Source organism: Neovison vison, chromosome 12 (genome assembly GCF_020171115.1).
Source record: "Neovison vison isolate M4711 chromosome 12, ASM_NN_V1, whole genome shotgun sequence".
NCBI lineage: Eukaryota > Metazoa > Chordata > Mammalia > Carnivora > Mustelidae > Neogale > Neogale vison.
In genome coordinates, this window is record NC_058102.1 from 8752383 (window position 1) to 8778665 (window position 26283).

At 44.0% G+C, this 26283-nt stretch overlaps 1 protein-coding gene across 1 annotated transcript in view; it reads left to right on the forward strand.

Annotated features, from left to right (window-relative positions):
- ENTHD1 (ENTH domain containing 1) overlaps positions 1-25912 on the forward strand; it is a 94955-nt gene extending 69043 nt beyond the window's left edge. The window contains exons 5-6 of the mRNA XM_044227350.1: positions 15212-15607; positions 25311-25912. Of these exons, the coding sequence (XP_044083285.1) occupies positions 15212-15607; positions 25311-25912 (998 nt within the window). The remainder of the gene's footprint in view (positions 1-15211; positions 15608-25310) is intronic.
- The last annotated feature ends 371 nt before the right edge of the window (positions 25913-26283 follow it).

Sequence of the window (26283 nt, forward strand, 5' to 3'; positions counted from 1 at the left end):
TGTAAACATTTATTTCAGGAAGGAGGAAATATTCCGGGAGAAAGGTCTGAAGACTGAGAAGAATAGTGAACAAAGAAATTGGTAGGAGCACCTGGGTGGCTTGATCTGTTGAGCATCGACTCTTGATTTTGGCTCACATCACGATCTCCAGGTTGAGACCAAGCCCTGCATCAGGCTCAGCATTGGGCATGGACTCTGCTTGGGATTCTCTCTTTCCCTCTCCCTCTCCCCCTCCCCACCAAGAGAACTTGGTAAATATGTATGTCAAATCTAAACAGATTAGCCTTTTAAAATTAATTATAATATCTAATTTGTGGTGTTAGGAAAAGAACAAAAATGCTAGATAACAATAGTGCGCAACGGAGGGAGGGTAGGTTAGAGCTACAGGTTCCAAAGTCTCCAAATAAAAACTCAGGAGTGAGGTTACTATATTAGCTTTAGATTCTGCCAGGCTACGTATGTGTATTAGAACGTTCAATGGGACCCTTTCTGACTCTCTTTTTGCTTTAGGTGTTAATAATAAAATAGATACCAGATATCCAGTCCATGTGTGGAGATTTTTTAAAAAATGGATGAAAACCTGCTCTGTAACTCTAGAGTCCTACCGTCACCACACACACACACATACACACACACACGCACGTGAACTCACACACATGCACATGTACACGCATGTACACATGCACACACACATATAGCAAGAGAGAGTTCAGAAGATTTTAAGGGGACACTGTGGCGGGACAGAAAGAACCTGGGGAGGAGAGTTCTGGGGAGGAGGACTGTTGCCAGGCTTTGAGCAGGTAACCGGACCCCCTTTGGGGGAGGGGGGACACTGCCGCTCACACCCAGCCCCAGGGAGAGAGGCTTTGACATATGCTTCCTGGAACTGGAGAACCTGCGCCTGACTCATGCCTGAGATCATAGTCAGGATCTGACTCTGGCCTGGGAGAGAGACAAGCTAACATGCAGCTTTGGAGGTGAGGCTGCTGGGACCTGGCCCGTGCCCCGCAGCTGATCAGAGTTAGTGCCGCACCGATGTGGGCCGCATGGGAAGAAAGCCACGGTGGTCATCTGGGGCAGTCCAGTAGGGCTGCCAGGAGAGCCGCAAGAGCGCAGCTGGAAGAGGCCGGAGGTCTGTGAGGACCGTGTGAGGAGCAGGCAGCGGGATAGGGCATCTCATCCCCACACACCTTGGAGTCGCCCTCGGCTTGCTCTTACAGCAGCTCTGCCTCTGGAATATATCGAGAAACTGGTCACCTCCCCCGCTGGTTCTGGTCCTGTTCACAGTTACTGCTCACACGGGGCCTGCAATGGTCCCTTTGCTCAGGACCTCTCCCCTCCCCGGATTCCCCATTGGCCTTTCTTCACTTAAAAGCCAAAGTGATTTTATTAAAAAGAAGTCATTCCTTCCTTTGCTTAAAAACCCTCCAGGGACTTGTCATCTCAAGCAAGAGTAGCTCTGATCTAGCTCCCAACTTCCTTCCTGGCTTCCCTCCTGTCCCTTCTCCTCCCTGCTCATTCTGCCACGATCTCTTAGACCCTGGGCTGTCGCAGCGACGGCCAGGGGCCCTCCAGCCTCTGGGACCTGTGGTGACCCTTGCCTCCAACTGGAAGGACGCCCTCCTCTACTCCACATGCCTTTCCTGCCCAGCTCCTTCAGCTTTCTGCTAAGCATCACCTTCCCTGGGAGACCTCCCACCGCACCCCACCCCGCGGGCCTGCTCATCCCCTGACCCTCCCCACGCCGTCCACCACTTCATTGTCCTCCCCAGAACTCATCACCGTCTGGCGCACTGCGCATGGGTCTTTGGTTGTTAACAACTTTCTGCTCCTGTAATGCACGTTATCCCTGCGCTCCAGGACAGAAACTTTGTGATTTTGTTCAAAGCTGTATTTTTAGTTCCAAGGATGGTATGCGCCACACTGACCGCTAAAAATCTTCTGAATGAGAGAGTGTAGGAAATGAAGGGCTCGGGGTGGGGAGGGGACTAATCCATCTGAAATGACACAGAGTCATCCTGTGACCAAAGATGGAAAAATGTTCATTGGAATTAGCAATGAAAAGGTCAGCGGTCTTCAGAGAGGACAGCTTCAGTCGATGGGTAGGAATGGAAGCCAGATTGTGGTGTTCTAAGGAGGCAAACAGGAAAGAGGGAAATGAGTTCCTTGGTGGGAAATACTGGTTTTCAGTATGTTTGGGTGAGTGGAGCAGGAGGAGACAGAGGCCCAGAGAAGTATTTAAAGTAAGAGAGACCAGGCACCTCTGTGAATGAGAGGAGAAAGCCAACAAAACAGAAGGAGTTGAAGATTGGGAGAGGAGGCCACTTGGGTGGCGTTTCTGTGACCCAGATGACAAGACACACCTGAACAGTCATAGGAAGTGTTTCTGACCCTCGAGACTGAGGGCAAGGGAGGGAGGAGTGGTCATAGACAGTAGTTCAGTTGGCTGGCAGGAGGATCAGATGCTGAAACAAATCCTTTGAAAAACCTCTCTTTGCTTGAGGAATAGGGAAGATCATCTCCCAAAAATGAAAGAGAAAATGTCCGGTTGGCAAGGGTGCTCGAGGAGACCAATGCAGGCTTGGAATTGTCTTTCAGAGAAATGGGAGAGCAGAGGACGAGCGAAAGAGTTCATGGACAGTCCCGAGGGTTGGAGACCATGAACTTAGAGTTGAGAGTTTTCCCCCAGGAGCAGTCAGTCACCTGGTGTTACAGGATTTTTTGTTCCTTTAGTGCCCAAGGTTCTTGGTCATGCCTCTTTGAAGAATGGAGAGGTAGCCCAGATGAAGAGTGGTGGGCAGCAGAGCAAAGTTTACGGAGCAAATATATAAAGCTCCTGGAGGGGCGCCTGGGTGGCTCAGTCAGTTAAGCATCCGCCTTCAGTTCAGGTCATGATCTCAGGGTCCTGGGATCGAGCCCCGCATCAGGCTCTGTGCTTAGCAGGGAATCTGCTTCTCCCTCTCTCTCTGCCCTTCCCCCCACCTTGGGCTCTCTCTTTCTCCTCTCTCAAATAAATTTAAAAAAAAAAATCATAAGTAAAATAAGCTCCTGGAGAGGGATGGGGCCCCAAGAGGGTTCCCCTCAGAGTTTCTAAGTTTAGGGGTTTTTTTGTTTGTTTGTTTTTGTTTTTTTATAAAAGAGCTCTTTTGCAGAGCTATTTTAAGTAACCAGGCTGTGCTGAGTCGTGCCAATCAGGGCTCTGGTCACGTATCTGTCTACCTATTAGGATAATGGCTACACACAAATGGGCTTTTGGGGCTGATATCTGGGGGTTTATGTCTTAACTGCTCCTTGCCCATGATATTGACAAGTGCTTTGTGGTTAATTGTTTCATTTTAGGATGATTTGCAGAAGTCACTTCTGCAAAGGCGGCAAAATAGAATGTTAGTGCGGGTCCTGTCTCAGCTGCAGAACAGGATGTCAGTGCTGTTTGGTCTTGGCTGTCCCGACTCCATCTGTTCTTGTTGGGGACCCTGGCTCTGACTACCTCACTGTCTAGCTAACTCCTAACACTGGCAGGGGAGAGGATGAGGGGAGTCAGATGCGTGCCAGGCCCAAGGTGCTAGAAGTTAACACTGAAAGTCACTGTGGGGAGCATGCAGCGGGGAGGTAGTTGATCCAGACCTGGATCCCCCACATTAGGGAATGGTGTGGTTAGGGGGCTCCTTGGGGTGCACTGGAGAACTTTCACATTCACTCCACAAGAGAGCCAGCATTTGGGTGCCTGCTGTAGAAAGGCTGTGGATGGCCATACTAGCCAAAGCAGTAGCCCCAGACAGGAGATACGTGACTATAGCAGTGGCCATATGAAAAGGAGATAGACACTTGTCTCTTACACCCTTCCTCTGCTCTGACACTGAATAGAGCTGAGCTCCGAGGAAGGAGCTTTGTCTCGTAAGTAGGTCAAAGACAACCTCCAGTTGAGGGAAGGAAAGAGAACTAAAAGCAGGCCAGGGAGGGAGAGCAGCCAGCACAAAAGCCTAGGAGTGGGATAGCACCAGGGGTACAGGGACTCCTTCTAGTGATTCCGAACACCTGATGTGTGTTGGGGTGTGTCACTGCAGACCGGAAGGAAGGTCGCTCTTAGACTGGGCATGAATGACGTTAGTGTGAAAACACTCCATCCACTCTATTGCCTCAACTCACTCCCAGATTTTCTTTCGCTTTGATCTCTGTGCTGTATTTTTAAATATTTCTTTGTACCTATCTTCAGTTCTGACCTCTTTTCAACTGGAGTTAATCTGCTGTGGCAGTCAGCAATTACTTTTTTAATTTCAGTTATTTATTTTTCATTTTTAGTAGTTCTACTTGGATTTTCTACTTGGTTTTGTTTTTATAATCTCTTTCTTATTCATTCCTCACTCATATTTTCAAGCTTGCATGTTTTTAAGCTTATTAAGTATATCAATGGTTATTTTATCCTCTGTGTTTTGTAATTGAAATGAATTACCATGTCGGAAGACTTTGCTGGTGTAATTCTGGTGGCTTTTGTACTTGTAAGCGCAATGCATGGTACAGAGTCCGTCCTCAATATATTTGTTACATAAATGAACGAATGAAAATATGTGGGAGGTGTTGGAATAAAAAGAGCAAATGAAACATTAATAGGCAAATTACAGTATAGTGCTGTAAGTCATATTATAAAAATATAAGCAAAGAGCTTTAAGAACGAGGACAGTACACTGACTCTGCCTGAGAGAGAGATGGTATGTGTCCTCTTAGGTATTCAGGAAGGTATTTTCCAAAGGATATATGTTACATGACATAAGAAGTTGTCATAGGTGAGGTTTTTTCCGTGGCTTATTGTGGCAAATAGAGAATTTCTACTTCATGAGAAATAATGCTTCATCTGAATTCACAGTTTAAATGATATTCTCAGGTTCGTTGCAGTGTTGCAGACTTAGACATGACTTTATACCATATTGAAGTCAAGGTCAGTTACCCGTCTGTACTAATGAGGAAAATACTGAGAGTGGTAAGTCTTCATCTCTTCATCATCTCTCCGTAGAACATCAGTTCTCCTGGTCTCAAATACCGCCCACTAGGAACAGTGGGCACAAAGGAGACCCATCATGCTTGCAGTCGACATACACAGGAATTTTCGGGGGGAGGGGAGAGTACCAGGTGTGCTCTGGTGCCCATCTGCTTCCAGTCAGGACTGCACGTGACGGGAACTCCTCAAGAGTTCTACCCCCTTTCTTCGGACTGCGCCATATATCAATACCCAGGACGCTGTCACACTTACTGCGTGCCGGGTACCACTTCAAGCACTTCCTATATTTAATTCTTGTCAGAGTTGAACCTCTGACCTATTTATCTTAATTTTGTATTCTCCAAGGGTGCCCTGTAGGGTTTTATTGGCAGGTTAAGGTTTTGTCTAATGGCCACAGACACTTGTGCCTTCAGGCATCCGCTCATCTCCTCCAGCCTGGCGTGTGCTCTGTAAAGCAGCAGACCCTCCCATGCCAGAGATCAGTTTCCATCTCAACCCTAGCCCAAGCAACAGGAAACATGGCTCTAGGTAAGGATCACTAGCTTCCCAAAGACATGTTCAGCTTCAGTTTGTTTGTTTGTTTGTTTTTAAGATTTTTTCTTTATTTATCTGACAGAGATCCCAAGTAGGCAGAGAGGCAGGCAGAGAGAGAGGAGGAAGCAGGCTCCCTGCAGAGCAGAGAGTCCGATGCGGGGCTCGATCCCAGGACCCTGGGATCATGACCTGAGCTGAAGGCAGCAGCTTAACCCACTGAGCCACCCAGGCGCCCCTCAGCTTCAGTTTTTATAATGATAATCTATTAAGGGAAACTATGATTTTTATTGTTGATGAAACCATAACTATGATATAAAATTTAAAAATGAGCATCTGGTACCCATTTTACAATCCATTCTCTATGATCCATTTTCATGGCCTGAAAGTCTTGAGCTGTCCTACTTGAAGAGGTTTTTAAAGCACCTTTAAATGTGACCGTATCTCTATTTTCTTATGAGAAATTAAGCCATTATCTTCAATTTATATTGAAGTAGTAATTATACTTGCTATATTTCATAGCCACGTTTTCCAAAATATTTTTTTAAACTTGGTTTCAGTATATTCTGCAGTTAAATGTGATGATATATGATGAAATGAAATTTTCAAAAACCTACCACTATACACACACACACACACACTTAACAGATCAGAGGGAGATCTAACTTAATATGATTATTTGGCGTTTCATACATATCCTGTAAGAAAGATATATTAAGATTGTCATTGTCATGTCAAACATGTTACTCAAGTTTCACATTCAGTATCAATTTTAAATTAGTGGTTTGTCTGTCTACGTTAAACCAATATATTAGTGAGTAATTCAAATCAGCCCTCTATATTAATAATTTATAGCTGTGGCATCTTGGCACAATGGACTTCTTATCATCAGATCATCAGATCCTATTTCCTTTGATTAACATAACTGCAAAAGTAGAAGCTCCTTTGGTTACACATTTTTAAACTACAGAAAGACGTATTTTGGCATCCATCTTTTGTCAGGCTTGCCAGCTCTCTGCTTTGTAGCTGTAATTGGATCCAATGTATCAGACCAACAGGAGCATTGATCACAGCAATAGCTCTGCTGGAATTAACACCCATTATTACATTCACAATATAATGGAATATAAAATAATATGCGATGATTATAGTACCTGAAATAAGGCAGTGGAATTATTGAAAAATGAAAGAGAGTTACCAGTATAGAATGTTCCTATCTGTAGGCAGTCTCTTAACTCAGAATTAAATCCGATGTTCCCTTTCAAAAATGATTTCATCATCATCTCCAAACGAGCAAAAACATTTTCAGTACCTTCAACAGCACAGCTCTTCTCTTTTGTCCTTCAGCTCAAAGCATGAAGAGGTGTTGTTGGGTTTTTTTTGAGGGGGGGGGTTGTGGTTTTTTTTTTTTAACCTCCTTACTTCAGGCATTTTAGTGATAGTCTGTATTTAAATTTGCAGCCTGATGTCTTATACAGGGAATAAGCTTCTTCCTAAAGATAACTATCAAGAGTAATCAAACCAGCTTTACAGTGACTGATGTTTCAAGGTCCTATTTTGCATTAATCAAGGATATTGGCAAGTGTAAAGCATTGTACAATAAAGAAAACTGGGTACAGTCTCATAATTTAATACTGAGCTTCTCAACCAGGAGTCTGCTGGATAGATACTTGAGAACAAAGCTCTTTGACATTCAGGTTTAAATTGAAAGAAAATGAGAAACCAGATAAAGTAAGCCAACCAAATTAATTCACTCTGTAGTCCTCTCTGCTTTTTAGTGGAATTCAGAGAAATTCTCTCCCAGAGAAAGTTGGGAGACCCTCGTGAAACAATTGCTTTAGTGTTTACAGACTATACATTTATGTGTTTTGCATTCAACCATATAGAAATGATATTTATTGCTGTTCTCCAGAAAATCCCCAGGAGTTCCTATGGGCTTCAGAAAATTTTCCATAAATGTTGTGCATTCCTTATATGGACCCAAGAAAACATCTACCCCAAAGCCCTTCCTGGGAGGAGACAAATAGGCAGTGATACCTGGGCCAACTGTGTACTTAACTCAGTCCTCCTCCACATGGCCCTGCATCTCTAAAAGTGGCACCAGGGACAAAAGGAGTGACCCCTCAGGGTAAACACCAGTCACTTCCCTGCTAGGGACCATTAGAAGAATTGTCAGTGAAGAAGTACTCGGTACAGCAGATTCTACCACACAATTTATTTCTTCTTCTTTGCCCCTAGTAAAAGAGCATTGATTTAGAATTCAGGAATTGGAGGCTCTACCCTTCCTGATCCTGGAAGTCTCAGGTTCTCCTGTATATCACAAAGGGGCTGACTTAGGATGTCCCCAGGACTTATTTCTCAACAGCTGAGTTTATTTTAATGACCAGACCATCCATATGATGGATCATTGAACTGGCATTTATCAAATAACTGTCACATACTCTGCTAGTACCTTATGGGTTGAGCAAGTTGGAGAAGATGTGTGCCCTGGAGTTTGCAGTATACTGGAGGTGATGTATCTGTAAACAAGAAATTATAATGAATCATAAGCAACAAATTTGTTTACTGCTACTACAGAGCTTAGGGCAGTGCCAGTCACATCCTTGTACTTAATAAATAGCTGTCAAATGAGAGACTAATATTTGAAATAAGTGAAAATTATGAATATCCACATTGTATTATGCAAAAACAAAGAAAAGAGGGATTCGTTTTAGCTTGGAGGATAAAAGTTTCACAAAAGAGGTAGTATTTCCATTGAGTTTAGACAAATGAAACAATTTTTCATAGAGGAGAAGGGTAGGGATAAAGGATATTCTAGGCTAAGGAAGCAGCATGAACAAAAACAGAGAGATATGTAAATGTATGTCTACCTAATGGACATCACCTTGGAAATTGGAAATCACATATAAAGAGGGGGAAGAGCATTTCAGGCACAAAAAAGCGTGGGTGAAAGCTTGGTAGGAAGAGGAAACATGATAAATTTGAAGAACTGAAAGAAATTAAGCATGGTAAGAACAGACAGGTTTAGGAAGAATTGTGCTACAAAATGGGACAGCAAAGCAGAGGTGTGGTCTGTGGTGTCCTGTCCTCAGCGTCGCAAAGCTAGGAGACAATAGCTTTACAACTGCCCCAGCCAATCCACTGGCTACTCAGCATCCATCCACATTCTTCTATGTATATTGGAACATCCAGACAACAAGAACATCTCTCATTGTTTGTCCGAATGAAGAGATCCTCTCTCCGAAATAATAAGGCACAAAGTGCTCACCCTCCTCTTCCTGAAACTTTCTGGAGTTCGGTGGTAGGAATTGACTTTTTTTCACATTGTCTTCCCCTCTACAGTGTCTGGGAGTTTGGTTCCTTACTCCATCAACTGTCCCTTTTCTAACAATTTGTTGACATCTCTCATCTTCTCTTGTCCTCTCTTCTCTCCTGTTCTATTTGCCCTTCTAGGTTTACACCTCTTTGTTCCACTTCTGTCACTTTGGTGGGTTTTGGGGAAGGAAAGGTAATAAGTGAATATATCTTATAATAGTGCTGTGAATGCCCCACCCCATCTTCTCTGGGCCTGCCTCTGAGGACTACTGCAGTCCCGGTGACCGGTTCCCATATGCCCCAAGAGTGCCTATGTTTCCCAGGTTCTCAACCAGAGTTTCCTCTAGAGCCCAGAGACTTGTTCAGCATAAGCACAGGACAGCCTGGAAGGGCCACCGATTTATTATTCATGGGGGCAACACTCAACCAGTGAAAGCGAGAGACTCCTTCCCATTCCTGAAAGGACAGCTTTGCAGCAGGATCAAATCTCTTTTGCCCACAATGGTCATCTGGCCATTAATAAACTGTTGACTTTATCCCTGTTTTGTTTGACCTCTCCCACTCCTTGATGCATGCTCTTGGGATCAGTGCCCAGATCAGCTACCTGGGTCCAAGTCTGTTTCTCAAAGACTGCTTCTGGGGGAACCCAATCTGAAACATGTTCAATTTATGTATTATACAAACATATTCTTTTATGTTCACTCACTTATTGAGAAACTACAATCTCTTACACATTATGAAATTGAACTGGTAACTTGTATTATTAGTTATTTCTATTGTTTGTCAGACATATACTTTTTTAAAAAGATTTTATTATTTGGCAGAGAGAGAGATCACAAGTAGGCAGAGAGGCAGGCAGAGGGAGAGGGGGAAACAGGCGCCCCGCTGTGCAGAGAGCCCAATGTGGGACTCGATCCCAGGACCCTAAGTTCATGACCTGAGCCGAAGGCAGAGGCTTAACCCACTGAGCCACCCAGGTGCCCCTGCCATACATATACTTTTGTGTGTATATATGTATGTATATACAAGAATGTATATATATTTTACCTATCTACCTATATAAAATCCACACTTGATCTTACGTTCAATGACAGTAGAAACAATGACTTGCACTTAGGTATGGCTCCAGAGTCTAATATAGTCCAAAGTGAACAGAGCTCTATTGACTCTATAGAGCATATAATTAGTGGAAAAAATGAATTTATAAAAAAAAATTTACAGAAACGAATATTTACTATGCAGAGAAGGGAAGGATTTGGTAGATGTGATTAGAAGTAGTTTCCAGAAGTAGTTGAGATGGACTTTGAGAAGTTGGTAGGGTTAAAAATAGATAAAGTAAGGGGAGGGCATTCCATGGTGGCATACAGGGTGAGACGGCGATGGTAGTAAAGATAAAGAGCCATGGAGAATGACGCCAAAGGGAACTGAATGAACGTGGGGTATGTGAGCGAGGAAGAGAGCACCTGGCCGGAGGCTAGTTTCCTGTTGAGCAGCGACAGAAAACAAGCAATAGAATAACAATAATGGGAAAAGAAGAAATGGCTGAAGGTGATCAAAAGGTACAAACTCCCTCATAAATTAAGTTGTGGGAATGTGATATACAGCATGGAGACTGAGGTTAACAGTGCTGTGTTGTATATATGAAAGTTGCTAAGAGAGTCTTAAGTTTTCATCACAAGAAAAAGCTGTAACTATAGTGGATGTTAATGAGATTGATTGTGGGGATCATTTTACAACACACGCATCACATCACTATGTGGTGCACTTGAAACTAGTGCAGTTATATGTCAACTGTAGCTCAATTTAAAAAAAGAAACAATAAAACGAGGTTATTAGGGGCGCCTGGGTGGCTCAGTGGGTTAAAGCCTCTGCCTTCAGCTCAGGTCATGATCTTAGGGTCCTGGGATCGAGCCCCACATCGGGCTTTCTGCTCGGCTGGGAGCCTGTTTCCCTTCCTCTCTCTCTGCCTGCCTCTCTGCCTACTTGTGATCTCTCTCTCTGTCCAATAAATAAATAAAATCTTAAAAAACAAAAAAAAAAACCTGGTTATTATTAGTTGGAAGGCAGCAGAGGTTTCTAGATAATACGTATATAAATGGAAATCAAGTTGGAGGGTTTTCAGTGGGTCCATTGATGAAGAATGAAGCTGTTAGTCCAGGCCATGCTCCCCAGAAACGGGAAGGATTGGCCAGGAGAGCATCTGCAAGATCCAAGCCTGCCACCTTCCACTTGGCATTTAGCAGCTCTCCAAACCCTGTGGTACGGCTGTGCCCACACCTAATCCTCCAGACCTTGTAGAGTCCGTGCGGGGGGGGGGGGGGGTAGACTCTCTTCACTCAGTATCCGCCTCAGCAGGTACCATTCGTTTTCTGAAGTGACTATAACCAAAAAGAAAAGGAAAGGAAAAACCAAACAAAACAAAGCAGCAGCAATGGAAGGCCTTTAAAACCCAAGAAATTTAGACTTTGTCACTGGAACAAGAGGGAGTTTTGAAGGATTTTTGAATATTAACTACAACTAAAGCAGTGGCGGGACTGCAGAGGATTGGCTGCGCTTGTCACCCCGGAAGGGGTGGAGCAAGGAGGCGGCAGAGACCCCATGCTGCTTTCTCTAGACTCTTGGGCCTCTTCCACCTTCTAGTTAAGGAAACATTTCCTCTGTCATCCACTCTGTATTTAAAATCGTGATTTTTGAATTGTTGTCATGCTTTCTTCTTTTAGATCATAGTGTTTTGCTCATTAAAAATATTACAGGGGGCACCTGGGTGGCTCAGTGGGTTAAGCCGCTGCCTTCGGCTCAGGTCCTGATCTCAGGGTCCTGGGATCGAATCCCACATCGGGCTCTCTGCTCAGCAGGGAGCCTGCTTTCCTTCCTCTCTCTCTGCCTGCCTCTCTGCTTACTTGTGATCTCTCTCTGTCAAATGAATAAGTAAAATCTTTAAAAAAAAAATTACAGTTTAGGGGCACCTGGTGGCTTAGTAGGTGCAGCATCTGCCTTCAGCTCAGGCCCTGATCCCAGGGTCTTGGGATCAAGCCCCACACCAGGTTCTGTGCTCACCAAGGAGTCTGCTTCTCCCTCTCTCTCTGCCCCCAGCTTGTTTTTTCTCTCTGTCTCAAATAAATAAAACCTTAAAAAAAAAAAAAAAGATTGCCAATTTAAAAAACAAAGTCTAGGGACACCTGGGTGGCTCAGTTGGTTAAGCATGTGCCTTCGGTTCAGGTCATGATCCCAGAGTCCCAGGATTGAGTTTGCATTAGGCTTCTTGCTCAGCAGGGAGCCTGTTTCTCCCTCTGTCTGTTACTCTCCCTGCTTGTGCTTTCTCCCTCTATGACAAATAAATAAATAAAATCTTTAAAACAAACGGAAAGTCTAAGCAATCAGAAGACTGTGTTCTTTTCTTCCTGGACTATTAGGAAAAGGGGTGGATAGACTTCAGTCTGGTTTGTCTCATTGATTTTTTTTTTTTTTTGAGAGAGAGAGAGAGAGAACCAAGCATGAGTGGCTGCGGTAGGGGCTGGGGGTCAGACGGAGGGAGAGAATCCCAAGCACACTCTATACCCAACCTGATGCAGGCAGGGCTAGACCTCACAACCCTGAGATCATGACCTGAGCCAAACTCAAAAGTCAGACGCTTAATCTACTGAGCCACCCAGGTACCCTGTCTCATTGAATTTTAAGATAACTCTTTCTTTTGTAATTTTAAGTTTCTGTACTAAACATTAACATGATGGCCAGCGGCACCTGGTTGGCTCAGTGGATAGAGCGACTCTTGACCTCGGGTCATGAATTCGAGCCCCACACTGGTATAGAGATTACTTAAAATAATAATAATAAAAAAGTAAAACGATGGCTATACAGATGAGCTTATACATCCTAGCTTTGAGATTTAGATTGAGTTTTATTACAAATATTTCCATCAGAAAGTCATGGTCATTCTGAGTTATTTTACTTTACATATTGCTAAATTTTAAGATGATTCTGTTACAATAGAAAATGCTTTTCCCCCATTTTTCTCAAATGTAAAATGGAAATCAATGGAGAAACTTTTGACTATAATTAACTTTCAAGGAATGCTTTTATGGAAATATGGTGATAGACACATGTACTTGAGAATACCATAAATCTAGCTTTCTACCAGAAATATATTAGTATTTTTTAAAAGATTTTATTTTATTTATTTATTTGACAGACAGAGATCACAGGTAGACAGAAAGGCAGGTAGAGAGAGCGGGGGAAAGTAGGCTCCCTGCTGAGCAGAGAGCCCAATGTGGGGCTCAATCCCAGGACCCTGAGATCATGACCTGAGCCGAAGGCAGAGGCTTAACCCACTGAGCCACCCAGGCACCCCTATATTAGTATTTTTTAAAAAGATTTTTAAAATTTATTTATTTGAGAGAAAGAGAGGGAGAATGAGCAGGGGGGAGGGGCAGAGGGAGAGCCTGATGATGTGGGGCTCAGTCCCAGGACTCTGAGATCATGACCCATGTAAGAGCCCCTTATGAGATGAGAGTGGGCAAAAGGAAGTTTATTATTATTTTTTCCTTTATCCTTGTGCTTTGATTTGTTCTTTTCCTCAACAGGCATTCACTGAACACATCCTAGAGGCCGTGCTTTTAAGGAGCACAAACAGGACTCCTGCTAATGTCTCTTCAGGGCCCTGTTCTCGGGTGGGGGCCAGACCAGGGAGAGACGAGATGAAATGTATTGGTGACTCACAGGGCTCTGAACAGGGCTTGGTTAAGAAAGACCAGAACAGGATAGGGCAAGGAAAGGATTAGAGCAGGAAAACGTGAAACTCGAATTGAGTCTGCAAAAATGAGAAAGCTTGCAGCTGAGAGGGTTGGAAAAAACAGAATTCCTGACAGCAGCGGTGAGGTCCGGTGCTGGGGCATCCCAGCAGCCCTTTTGCCCAGGCTGACCTCCGACGGTAGATGAAGAGGGGAAGGAAGGTTTTTAGAGTGAAAGGAAATTTGTTTTTCTTTAAAAACTCAGAGCCTGACCGTGATGGTGACAGCAGATAAACGTGCGTTGTGAGGGAGGTTATGATGTCAGCCATTGACAGTGGGTTACACAGTTCCTGTACCCTCTTCTCTTCTGGGAGCTTCAAATGATTTCATCTTCCTTTTGCCCACTCTTGTCTCGTTATGCCTCTCATTTTATCAACTCTATGTCTTAAAATAACTCTCTTTTCTTCCATATCCAGCTCCAGGTAAAACTTCTGGAGAGCAAAGCCCTAGCACTGAGTGTTGATAGAAATTGGCATCTAGAAATTTGGACCAGGCTCATAATTTATAGATTCAATAGATCTTTTTGTATCAGACCCACCTTAAATATCTGTTCCTTTCAATTCTTTCTATTTATAATAGATATTACTTCTCCATTACATTCCAGGTCCTTTGCTATAGTCTAGGTACACTGTGGTGATAGGAAGGAATGAAATGGACAAAGATTCTGACCTAATGGAACTTACATTTTGGTAATCATCACAGCGGCTCTGAAAGATTGCTCTCCCACGTAGCCAAAGGGTTTATTAAAATTAGGCTGCTACCTAAAGTTGGGTTTTCTTTCATGGGCTCTGCATAGACACTGGGACAAGAAGACTTTTTTAAAATAATATTTTATTTATTTATTTGACAGTGAGAGAGAGAACAAGCAGGGGGAGCAGCGGGCAGAGGGAGAGGGAGCCTCCCCACTGATTAAGGAGCCCGATGCGGGGCTCGATCCCAGGACCCTGGGATCATGACCTGAGCTGAAGTCAAACGCTTAACTGACTAAGCCACCCAAGCACCCCAAGAAGACATTTTTTTCTGTTACAGGGGAAAAGACTCTCCTTTTTTTGGTAGCTGGAGGTTCTATAGGGATAGACCAGTATGATGTGGCATATTTTCTCTAGTTTATCTTGTAAAAGGCGAATGTTTGAAGGTACTAAAAATATAGTGGTTTCAGAGACAGATAAGTGGGTGAAGAGAGAAATATTTAAAGACAAGTTATTTGAAGCTTTCCTTGTCTTGTGCTTTAGTGAGGAGAGAGAGAGAAACGGCCACCAAATGACTAAGACATCAGTAATTGCCGGGGTATACTTTCCATAGGCACGAGAGAAACATAGTAAGAAAGTAGAAACAACTAAATAGAGAATCCTGTTATGGCATTAAAAAATCCGATTTATTAAAATTGCAAGAGATTTGGGAGTGTCTGGCTGGCTCAGTCAGTGGAGCCTGAGCCAGGATCATGAGTTTGAGCCCCACGTGTGGTGTAATTTACTTCAAAAAAATAAAAATTTAAAAAATATAAAAAAGTAAAATTGCAATGGACTTTGAATAGAATATTTTCCGCTGTATTTTTTGACCATAGTTTTTACTTGTTATTTTTCAGATGCTGTGCCTGCTCCCTCAGCAAAGAGCCCATCCGGGCAGACAAATGTGAGTTTGGACAAGAAATCGGACAGTACCATTACAAATACTGTAACCGAACACCCTTTGCAAATGCCTCTAGAAAAGAAGTCAGTTGCAAAAAGTTTTGAAACGTTGACAACCCTACCGTCATTTCAGTCACCGGATAAAGAGGAGCTTATCAGCCCTAAATTAAGGGTGTCAAAGTCAGAGTCTACTTTCTACAACCAGGCCTCTGTAGAGACACTTTACGTCTCTCCCTCATTTAAAACATTTAACCCAGTGAAGGAGATTCTAAGCAGTAAGGACTTTCAGAAGCCAACCCAATCCAGCGTCATTCAATTGGACGAGGAAAACCTCAAGTCTGTGACCACATGGGGTGAGTCTATACACACATACACACACACATCCTTCTTTTGAAGCATTCGTCTGTTACTTCTCTGTGCTTTCTGGCCCTGTTTTTGGTTCTCCCCATCCAGTGGTATTAAAATGTACGTGCCAGAGTGAGGGACTTCTTTGTTGGGAAAACACCCCTTTTATTAAAGATCCAAGAGGCACTTCCTCAACTCGGGGCTCCAAGTGCTTGGCTGAAGTACAGGTTCTGAGCGATTCTAATGCCGAACAAATTAGAAAGAACTAACATTAAATAATAGCTTCCTGTTAGACATTTAGGTTACTTATTAAAAGACTGTATAAAAAAGAATTAGTTATTGTGTCTACTGCTGTGTATACACACAATATATGTGTGTGCATGTGTACATGTGGCCTTTTTTAAAGGGCTGTACTGATTGCAAAACAGTGGTGGAGAATCTCTTCCCTACCACGCCGTACTGGTCACAGTGACTGTGATGGTTTTGGTGCATGGCTGTCCACTGGGAAGTTTTTACTTTGACTTCATCTCTTCCACAAATACCCCCAAAAGTTCATTGGAAATAGTTTTTGGCCATTGCCTGTGTACCAAGTACACTTAGTTATGAAAATTAGCTGAGAGTTCCTCTAAAGCCAGTTAGCAAGGAAGACTTGCTTCTGTTTATAATGAAGTACATAGTATTGTTCTAACCTTTCCGTGGACAATGCTGGTTAAAGCTGGAAAACTAACAGCTGGTCTGAAGCCCTGTAACAACCAAGGTAGAAAACACAGAATGGGTTAGGACCCTCCAGAAAAGGCCTGTGATGTTGTGAGATGATGAGTAATGTGTATTTGGTCTTCATCCCTGGTTTCTGGCACAGAGCTCCAAAAACCCTTGGAATTTCCTGAGTGATAGGGGCGAGAAGAATTATATTTGTGTTATTTGTAGTAAGCCCCTTCCTTCCCTTTCTGAGTTTATGCTGAGGTGACCCTTGGAGGTTGGGTGCTGGTTGCCAGGGTAACCAGTCAGGTGGTGAGAGGTGTGGAACTTTTCTCCCCACCCCCTGACCTCTAGGGATGTTGTGTTATTCACCCAGGGCCAATGATTTGATCAATCATATCTCTATAATGGAACCTCCATAAAAAGCCTCAGACTGTGGGGTTTAGACAGCTTCCTGGTTGGCAAACACATGAAGTTTCTGGGAGGGTGGTGTACCCAGAGAAGGCAGGAAGCTCTGGGCCCCTTCCCGATACCTTGCCCTGCTCATCCTTCCCATGGGCTGTTCTGAGTTGTGTTCTTTATAATAAACCACTAATAATAAGTAAAGCACTTTCCTAAGTTCCACAAGCCATTGTAGTGAATTATCAGACCCAAGGAGGGGATCATGGGATCCCTCAACTTATAGACAGCAGGTCAGAGATATGGGAAGCATGGACTTTTGATTGGCATCTAAAGCACAGGCAAGTCTTGAGACTTGAGTCTTGAGATTAAGGAATCGAGCCCTTAATCCCTGGGTCTGCACTAACTCTGGGTAGTGTCAGAGTGGAGTGAAATCGTAGGACACCCAGGTGTCCTATACATGTCTTTGTCACATACAGAGAATGAGAGAAATCCTTGTGTGTAAAACCCACACATTTGGCATCAAGAGTGGTGAGAATGAAGTAGGAAACTAGTTTACTTTTAGTTGGTCCCACATTTACCTCAGTTTCCCCACTGTGGATCATTTTCTTGTTGGCAGAGTAGGATCATAGAAACTGAGGGAAAGTCAGAGGCCTAGATTCTCCACGGTCTCACTGACCTTGGGTTCTCACTGACGCTTGGAGTTCAGGGCCTCCCTGGTAGCAGGGACTCCAGGGGTCACTATTCCAGAGGAGAGGAAGTCCAGAGGAGAAAGCCCAAAAGTCTTTGCATAACTTCCTCCTGAGAAACGTCTGCCTCCTGCTACAGCTGCACACGTTCTGGATGTGGTGCCAGGAGACTAAACAGGAAGCAACTTCTAGGGCCCAACACACTAAGAAGAGATTCTGGCTTTCTCCTGGGGCTAGGAGACGGGCTGGAGCGCAGGATCGGCCATGCCATAGCAGCTCCGGTACGGACTCCATGCTCTTAGCCGGGGCCTCCGACAGGCTCCCCCATGAGCACCAGAACTACCTTCCAGGGGGAAGCTCAAACCAGAACTAGACCAGCCCTCACAAATGCTGAAACCCAGCTCCAGCTGGAGCAAAGTCATTCCTTTATATCCCATCTGTCTTCTAGATGACAGTGAAATCCTTTCTTAAGAGCTCCTGCCATTTTTTGCACAAGATTTTTGGCACTCAGAATCCAGGAGAAAAACAGACAGCAGAAGAAGACCCACAGATAAGCTAGTACTGATGTTGTAAGACAGGCACTTTAGGATAACTGGGGTGAATAAGACCAAGAGCACAGAGGGAAAGATGGAGGATTTCCTCAGAATACTAACATCTGTAAGGGAAGAATGATATGCAGGTTCCAGAGCGGAAACATATACTAGCCAACATTAAGACCCTGAGGGCACACTTCAGTCCTACAAAATATTAAAAGAGAACCTCAATGCTGGCCGGAGAGCTGGGCAGTTCTGCAGGAAATCCCAACAGGGAAGGAAACTCGGAAGGGGTGAACCCCACCCCACATTCTGTCTGTAAACTCTGCCTGGATCCTTGACTGACTGTTAAACTATACAAGGAGAAGAAGACCCCAGTGCGGGGTGGGGGGGGGCCAGGGATGAGTAGTGGAAATGATAAATATGTGGGTAAATATAAACTTTAATTTTATTCTAATTTTAAAAATGCATATGACTATTTAAGGGAAAAATTTCATATTGTATTTTGGATTTTAAAATGGAGACGGAGAATATGTTCCAACCCAGCATAAAGAGCGGCTGAATCGGGGAGCTGTTAGCGGCTCGGGCCCTGGAGTCCCGCTGCCGGGGCTCACGGCCTCAGCCCCGCCGCTGCTCGTGTGACCTGCCTGCATCGAGTGCCAGCAGAAGAGTTTGCTGTTTCTCCAGCGTCTGTATTTTTAGTTCCACTTTTCAAGCTCGAGGCCCTCAGCCCCCTCCTCACCCTCCAGACCCATCCGGGTTATCTCCCAATAGTCCCCAGGAGATCCTTGCTTATTCTCGGGAATGAGGAAACTCTGATCCTTCCAGAAAGGGCATTCCAGGCCGAGGAGTAATGTTGTGATTGACCTAAGAGATTTTAGGGAACTCCGAGTCCTTCTCCACAGAGCAGCCAGACAACATGAGGACTTCTGCGCCCCACTGGAACCCCAGACTTCTCCCCGCGTTCCTAGAGATCGAATAGCCTTCCACACTCTGTGCGCTCTAGCTTCTGCCTCTCCCAGCAGCCTGGTGTTCTGTTTGCCAAGTAAACCAAATGGCTTGGCCACCTTTGTGCTATTGCTCCCTCGGACCGGAACATTTCTGATCTACCCCTTCCCCAGTTCGCTCCTGCTCACCCTCCGCTCAAAGAGCACTTCTGTAAGATGTCCTGACCCCCTCGATTACTTCAAATCCCCTCCCACTGTATGTTGTCTTAGTACCTGTAATTATCCTCCTAGCACGTGTCGTCATTCGAATTCATTACATTCTAATTCAATACATACATAAGTATAGTATAGTATAATTATAGTATAGTATAATTATGTATGCATTGGATTGTTTGTTGTCTCCCCCACCCCCCACCCAAGTGGAGTAGCCCTTCCTGAGGGACGGGACCCTGTCTGCCTGTTTACTATTGTATCCCCAGCACCAAACATGGTGTCGTGTACGTAATAGGTACCCAGTATTTAATAAGTGAATTAAAAGCAGCCTAGTAAGACAGGAATGGAAAGTGTGCATGAAGAAATAACAGAATCAAACACCGGAGAAATATGCCAGGACAGAGGAGGTGTGTGGGCCAGGTTAAGGAGTTTATTTTGGACTTTATTTTGAAGAGAATGCAAGTCACTTAAAGGTATTAAGCCTGGTGAGTGGCTTTTCATATGTGTTTTAGAAAAACTAGCGTCAGAGAATGTGGAGGATTGTCATGGAGGGGGCGAAACTGGGACAGGGAGCCCCGCAGGGGCTGTTGCTGGGGCTGTCGCTGGGAAGGAAAGCACCGAGTGGGAGACAGGAGACAAGGGGGGGCACTAGCCTAAGATGGGGCACAGCCGGGGGCAAGCAGGCGGGCTAGAACACAGAATAGAGCACACTCACCTCATCCCGAGGGCCTGTACGGAAGGAGGGGAAAGGATGTATCAGATGTGAGGGAAGGGTCTTGTGGTTTTTAATAATTGAGATGTGTGGAGCTTTTTGCCCCACACATTATGTGTCATGGCCTTCGTATCTTATTTTCTGATGTCACCTGCCCAGACAGAGGTTTGGAGTCGTAGAACTGCGGTAAAGGGACGGGTAAGATTTAGAATAGCCACTTCAGAGAATGGAAGGAGCCAATAAGACCCTGATTCAGGCACCGTTATTTGTAGGAATCCTAATTTGCCGGATCCTTTTCTCCAATAGTGCTGAGCAGCCTCGGGGTAGGAATAAAAAAGGTAGATATTTGAATTGAAATAAGATTAGGACCGGAGCTTGCAAACCATAGCTTTGGGGCCAAATGAGGCCCCTCCTTGTTTTTGTAAGTGAGATTTTATTGGAACAACCACAGCAATTGGCTTACATGTAATCTCTGCTTGCTTTTGTGCTACAGCAACAGAGCTGACTAGTTGGAATAGAGGCTGTAGGTCTCAGAAAGCCCAAAATATTTACCATCTGGTCCTTTACAGGAGAGGTCTGCTGACTCCTAGATTAGGAAGTAGCATGACTCCTAGATTAGGAATTAGCAGCAGATAAAGCAGAAAAAACGTGGTGGGGGTCATGGAGGAAGTAATGGGGGTAATGAAGGTAATGGGGGAAGACAATAAGAAGAGTCAGGGGGGCATTGATGGAGTGAGAGCAAGTACACGGATCCTTGGATCTTCTGGCTCAATGAGGCCAAAGTGTAGATGCATTAAAAGGAAGAAGAGGGCTGGAAATAATCAAGAAAATGTCTTCTTGGAAAGCAAGATTTCAGAGCAGGGCCGTTCTAAGTGATGGCCTGTTCCAGAAAGCGCTGAAGGCGCTCGTGGTTGAGGAATTTAGGAAATGATGAGGAAGGGTCGATGGCTAGTGTCTGTGGGTGCAGGGTGACCGAGGCTAGAAAGACAGCGTCTGTTTTCTGTTTTTTCTATTTTTACTGTTCTAAGAAGTATTTGTGTATATGAAGGGTACAGGCCTGGTGGTATAAACTCTTTGGAGATAATGAGCTGGGTACATTTTAAAAGATTTCCGCACTCACAGTGTAGCGGATTTCAGCCATTGGGGGACTGTGCAAGGCAGCCGCCCAATACACGTTAATATTTTCATTCTGATACTTTCACTGAATGATTTGCTGCAGCAACTTCCTTGACGTTTTGATGCTAAATAACTCTGTTCCTAGAACAGTCCATTCCTTCTCCTCCTCTGTTTAAATTTTAAGTTATTTATCTATAGTTCCAACTATTCTTTTAAGTCATTAGATCGTTTGTCACGCATACTGGAAAGAAAAAGGGAACTAGTAGGTACATGGAAGTCAGATCATTATATTCACGAGCCACAGTTCAGGGAAGCGTGTTAGCCTGCGCTGGACTTGACTTTCTGATTTGGGGGGAGGAAACGAATCTATACGACTTTCTGATTTGGGGGGAGGAAACGAATCTATACATTCTCGTGCTGGGTTAGCGGTGAGCACTCTCCCTGGCTCCAGCCTTTGTGTCTCATTGATCCCATTTTTGTACCTGGATGTCAGTAGTGGTTGTTCGGTAGAGCTGTTTGTCAGTCCATCTTTGCTAAGGAAAGAAACCACACATCACACACACACGCACACACCCTTTAACTTTTTGCTTGTGGAAATCTTTAGAGCCAAAATAATGAACATTTTCGGGATGCCTGGGTGGCTCAGTGGGTTAAGCCGCTGCCTTCGGCTCAGGTCATGATCCCAGCCTCCTGGGATCGAGTCCCACATTGGGCTCCTTGCTCAGCAGGGAGCCTGCTTCTCCCTCTGCCTCTGCCTGCCACTCTATCTGCCTGTGCTCGCTCTCTCTGTAAAATAAATAAATAAAATCTAAAAAAAAAAAAATGAACATTTTCCAAAAAGAAATGGGGAAAATGGTAGAAAACTGCTCTGCAGACTTGCTCTGCTGACCCTGAGCTCCCGGTCAGGCTGGTTCAGAAGCAGCGGGCACAGTGGAGGGTAGAAGCGAGTCTGATCGTACCGGCAGGAAAGTCAGGGCGGCACCCACGGCGCTGCCCCCAGACTCGGCCCCAGCAACTCCTCCAGCCGCACAGCTCCTGCCTGCCTTCTTGCAGACAAAAAGACACACGGATTTGGTGTTTTAAATTCAACAAGCCAAATTTACAGTTCACAGGTAAGTAAGAGAAGTCATCATTAATCCAATAAACCAATCGTCCCAATAACTATTTAGTATTAGTGATTAGGGCGGACTCATTGGCATTTCTCTCAAATTTTATGTTATTCTTAAATATGTTTCTTTCATATCGCTTATTTTTAATAACAACATTAAAGTAAATTTTCAAATATTGTGTTTTTAAAAACTGAGCTCTAATTCATGGGCCAGAAAATGTGCTCTAATAAAGGGTACAATTTAGTAGGTTTTAGTATATCGCCAGAAATGTTCAATCATCATTACTAATTCCGGAACATTTTCATCGCCCCAAAGAAGTCCTGCATCCATTAGCTGTCACTCCCCATTCCTCCCTCCCCCTAGCGCTCCCCCGGAACCAGTAATCTCCTTTCTCTTTTCGCCTTCTCGGGACCTCTCATGGTATGGAATCATACAATATGTGTCTTTTGTGTCTGGATTCTTTCCCTTCGCACCGTGTTTTCAAAGTTCATCCATGTTGTCACATAAATCAGTACTTCCCTCTTTCTTGTGGCTGAGTGATACCCTGCTGCAGAGATAAACATGTTGTATTTACCCACTCATCAGTTAATGGATATTTGAGTTGTTTCCATTTTTTGGCTATTACGAATAATTTTGCTATGGACACTTATGTAAAATGCTACTTTTTACATCACCGAGCAAAACCAGAACGTCTTATTTCATGTGCACAGTTAACTTGACAGTCATTATATGTCAGGAAAACTGAGAGGAAGGAACTGGACAAAAAATAAAAATTTCCTCTGTTCTACAGTGAGTAGTTGGAAGTATTTAGTTGACTAAGGACCTGCCACTAACAGAAAAATTTACATTTACAACTACAGCTGGAGAGAGTTTAGAAATGTTTCTAGAAACGCATTTGTCATTATATTTTTGCAAGGCAGTTCTTCTAAATGCTTCTGAAATTTAAAGTTACAATATAATAATCAACGGGTCTAATGTTTTCCGTGAGTATAAAAAGTTAAAGATAACACATGAGCAGTTGGAATCATTTTATAGGTGCTGTCTTTAAGCAAATGCGACATTAATTGGCGTGCATCTAACACACAGGGAGATTTTTAAATGGCAGCCCTTTCTCGCCGCGTCTCTGATGCATTGCAGCTCTGGTGGCTGCACTGTATGGACAGGACGAATGTCAACAGGAGAGTCACATAGCCTTCTGCAGTGAGCAGGGAGCCCGAGCAGGATAACGCAATGGGCAGGAGGCGCCCTGAAGAGAGCTTCATGCGTCTGCTACAGCTGTGGTGTGTTTGGAAACAAAAGTAAATTGGTGTGCGGCAATTAGAGATAAAGTGGCTTTTTATGGGCAAGAGCCTGTGAATCGAAGCTACGAAACTGTAAACAATGATAAGCCGGTTAGGCGGCAGTTGCAGCCCCAACGGGAAAGAAAGGTGGACAGAGAGGAGAAAGCCGGGATTCTCAGACTTGGGCAGGCATCAGAAAGAGCTGGAGGCCGGCTGGAGCTCGGCTTCCTGGGCACGACCCTAGTTTCTGATTTCATTTAGGGGGCCTGGGTCCAAGAACCTCATTTCTGACGAATTCCGGAGTGCTGCTGCCGCATGTTCCGGGCGCTCAGAGAACTGCCAGCGTCCAGCGAGAGCCGGTGGAAGTGAACCAGGTTATGGTCATCGTGTCGCCCCACGTGACTGCCACGCCTGTGTTATCCTTTCTCAGTGAACTGCCGGAGAATGGGCTACCCCCAAATGAGGGTACACCAAGAAAGAGACATCGGGTATGGAAGCCAACCCAGAAGCATGGGGCAGGGACATGTTAGGGGACAACTGTCACCCAAACAGAGCACACTCGGAGTGGCGGTGTGACTCAGAATGCGTCGAGGCGCCCATCACCATCATGCCGTCTATTCAGCATGACGACGACAGACGTCAGGATGAGGCTGACCTAGATTCTTCCGTGCGCTCCTCTGGCCTCAACCATGTGCCGATGAAGCTCCCGTTTTCCTTAACGCGCCCTGCTGCTGCATCGGCTGAGAATACTCATTTCACCCCCAAAATGTCTTGTGATTGGAATTTTTCCTAAAAGCTGGAGATGGGCCTCAGAGAGCTTTGAAGCAGAAAATAGAAGCCGCCTGCCCCAGTCATTTTTATTTTATTTTTTTTACAGGAGATTCAATTTGGTTTAAAGGGACATGCATATGTAAAGCAAATAAAATATGTAAGTCATGTGTATTAAGGGGTCGGTGTTAATTTCCCTGTTCTTTGACCTCAGCTTTTAAAAATTATTACTAAAGTAACAAGTCTAGTTAGCTGTAATGATGTTGGAACTGGATTTTGAACTGGATTTGTACGAGTTTTGGAACTCGTACACTAATTCACGCATGAGTGTAAATAAGTATTCCAAGACAGGAAACAGTTCTGTGTCAAAGAAAGTTTGGAAACCCCTTGAATAAATTATTGCAGATTTCTCAGAACTTCCAATGTGCTAATGTTCATTGTTAAACTCCTAAAGGGAGGCACAGTGTGCAATTACCCAGTCTTATCTGACTTTACAATCCTGTTTTCACCTAACATCTTTTTACATCTTAAGGAACACAGTGTTCCTCAGAACACGGGTTGGGAAATAACGATGTAGAATGAATGCAAAAGAAGAGAGTATGATTTTGCCTGAAATGGAGTTAAAATGGTTATCAAATGTTTAATTTTGTGGAAAACAGGTTTACAATGCTTTTTATTTATTATTTTTTGATGAAAAAAATTATATACATGGACTCAAATGTTTCACATCTCAGGTTGTTTGGAGTTTAATCTCGACTGTGTTTGAGCAGTTAGAGAAAGAAATTTGTTTCATAGCTTTCGGGTTCTTGTAGTTGGTTGTTCATTTTGCCATAATATTCTCTGTAGAAAAAAAAGAAGAAGGAATCTAAGTTACAGCTTTCTCACACTGTCTACTTTAAATGCCAATTTAAAATGCCACCAGTCAGTAGAATAGGGTGTAATACTTTACTTTTCTGCTCTCTGGTAAGTGTAGTGTAAAAATATGCCCAGCACAGTTCAGAGTCAGGGTGAATATTGGTACTTTGTTAGCTTCATTTCCATGGCGGTAGTGGTATAGGATACATCTTTGGATTTTCTCCACTTCCTGCTTTGGGTTTATTTAGGCTTATTATGAATATTTAACATATACCATTTTAAGGAGTGTATGTTGAGACCTTGCCCATAGGATTATACATTGTAAAATTATTTTATTTGTTACTCTCGTTTGTACATTACATAATCTTTCTCTCCCATTTATACCTTTCAGTTTCAACCACCTCTGAAGGAACATCCTCCTTTTCTACTTTATCTCTGTCACCTCCTGATTCAGCCTCTCCAGAAAAGTCTGTTCATCTCTTTCACCCGATTTTGGCTGGACCTTCCTTCTGGACTCTGTCCCGGCAGCAGTCTTCTGCCTCCTTTAAGGATAAAGATAAGAGAGCCAGGGCTCATCACCCCTTAGCTCCTCGGGGCCTAGTGTCTTCTGATGAAGAGGAAGATGACAACCTCAATCTACTGCAACGTCTTCCAGATAACTCTGTGTCTGCCAGGAAGCAGGCAAGTCCTGCTTCTGGCCATAATTGGGCAGAGTTTCCCACTGCAAATGTAGACCACTTTACCTCTCTGTCCTGTCCGAGTTTTCAGACAACTGAAGGCCTGCCAAAAGAGCCTGAGGGAAACGATTCCATTAAAGCTCTCCTTGGAGAGGTGAAAAATGCCGTAGTCCAACTACACGAAGACCTGAACGTGGTGATACGGGAACTTCGTGTCATCAGTAGCCGTCTGGTGAGCATGGGCGCGAATAGTCCACAACTAAGCAAATCTTCCCAGCTTCCCCAGTCTTCTGAGGGGACGTCGGATCACATCTAATAAGCTCCATAGCCATTTTTGGTAGAACTTATGTGGTTCCACTTCCCAAAGGCTAGGATGACCTCCTGTAGATTCTTATAAGGTGGTGGTTTGATTTTTCCTTGTCAGGCTTATTAACCAATCTCTCTCAAACCAATAAAGTCATTTGGTTTATTTTTTTAAAGAGAAAAGGTATCACCTTTGATAATATCAGATTTAGATATGAACTAACGTTCCTTTGAAGCTGAAGAGAATTTCATCCTTCCACGCTTTGGACTTTACCTCAAAATACGTTAAACATTAGTGGAGGTTGTGGGAAGACAAACTGCAGATGGCTATTCTAGAGCATTTGGATAAGCAGGCAGTCAGAAGCCCTTCACAGCCTGGATAGA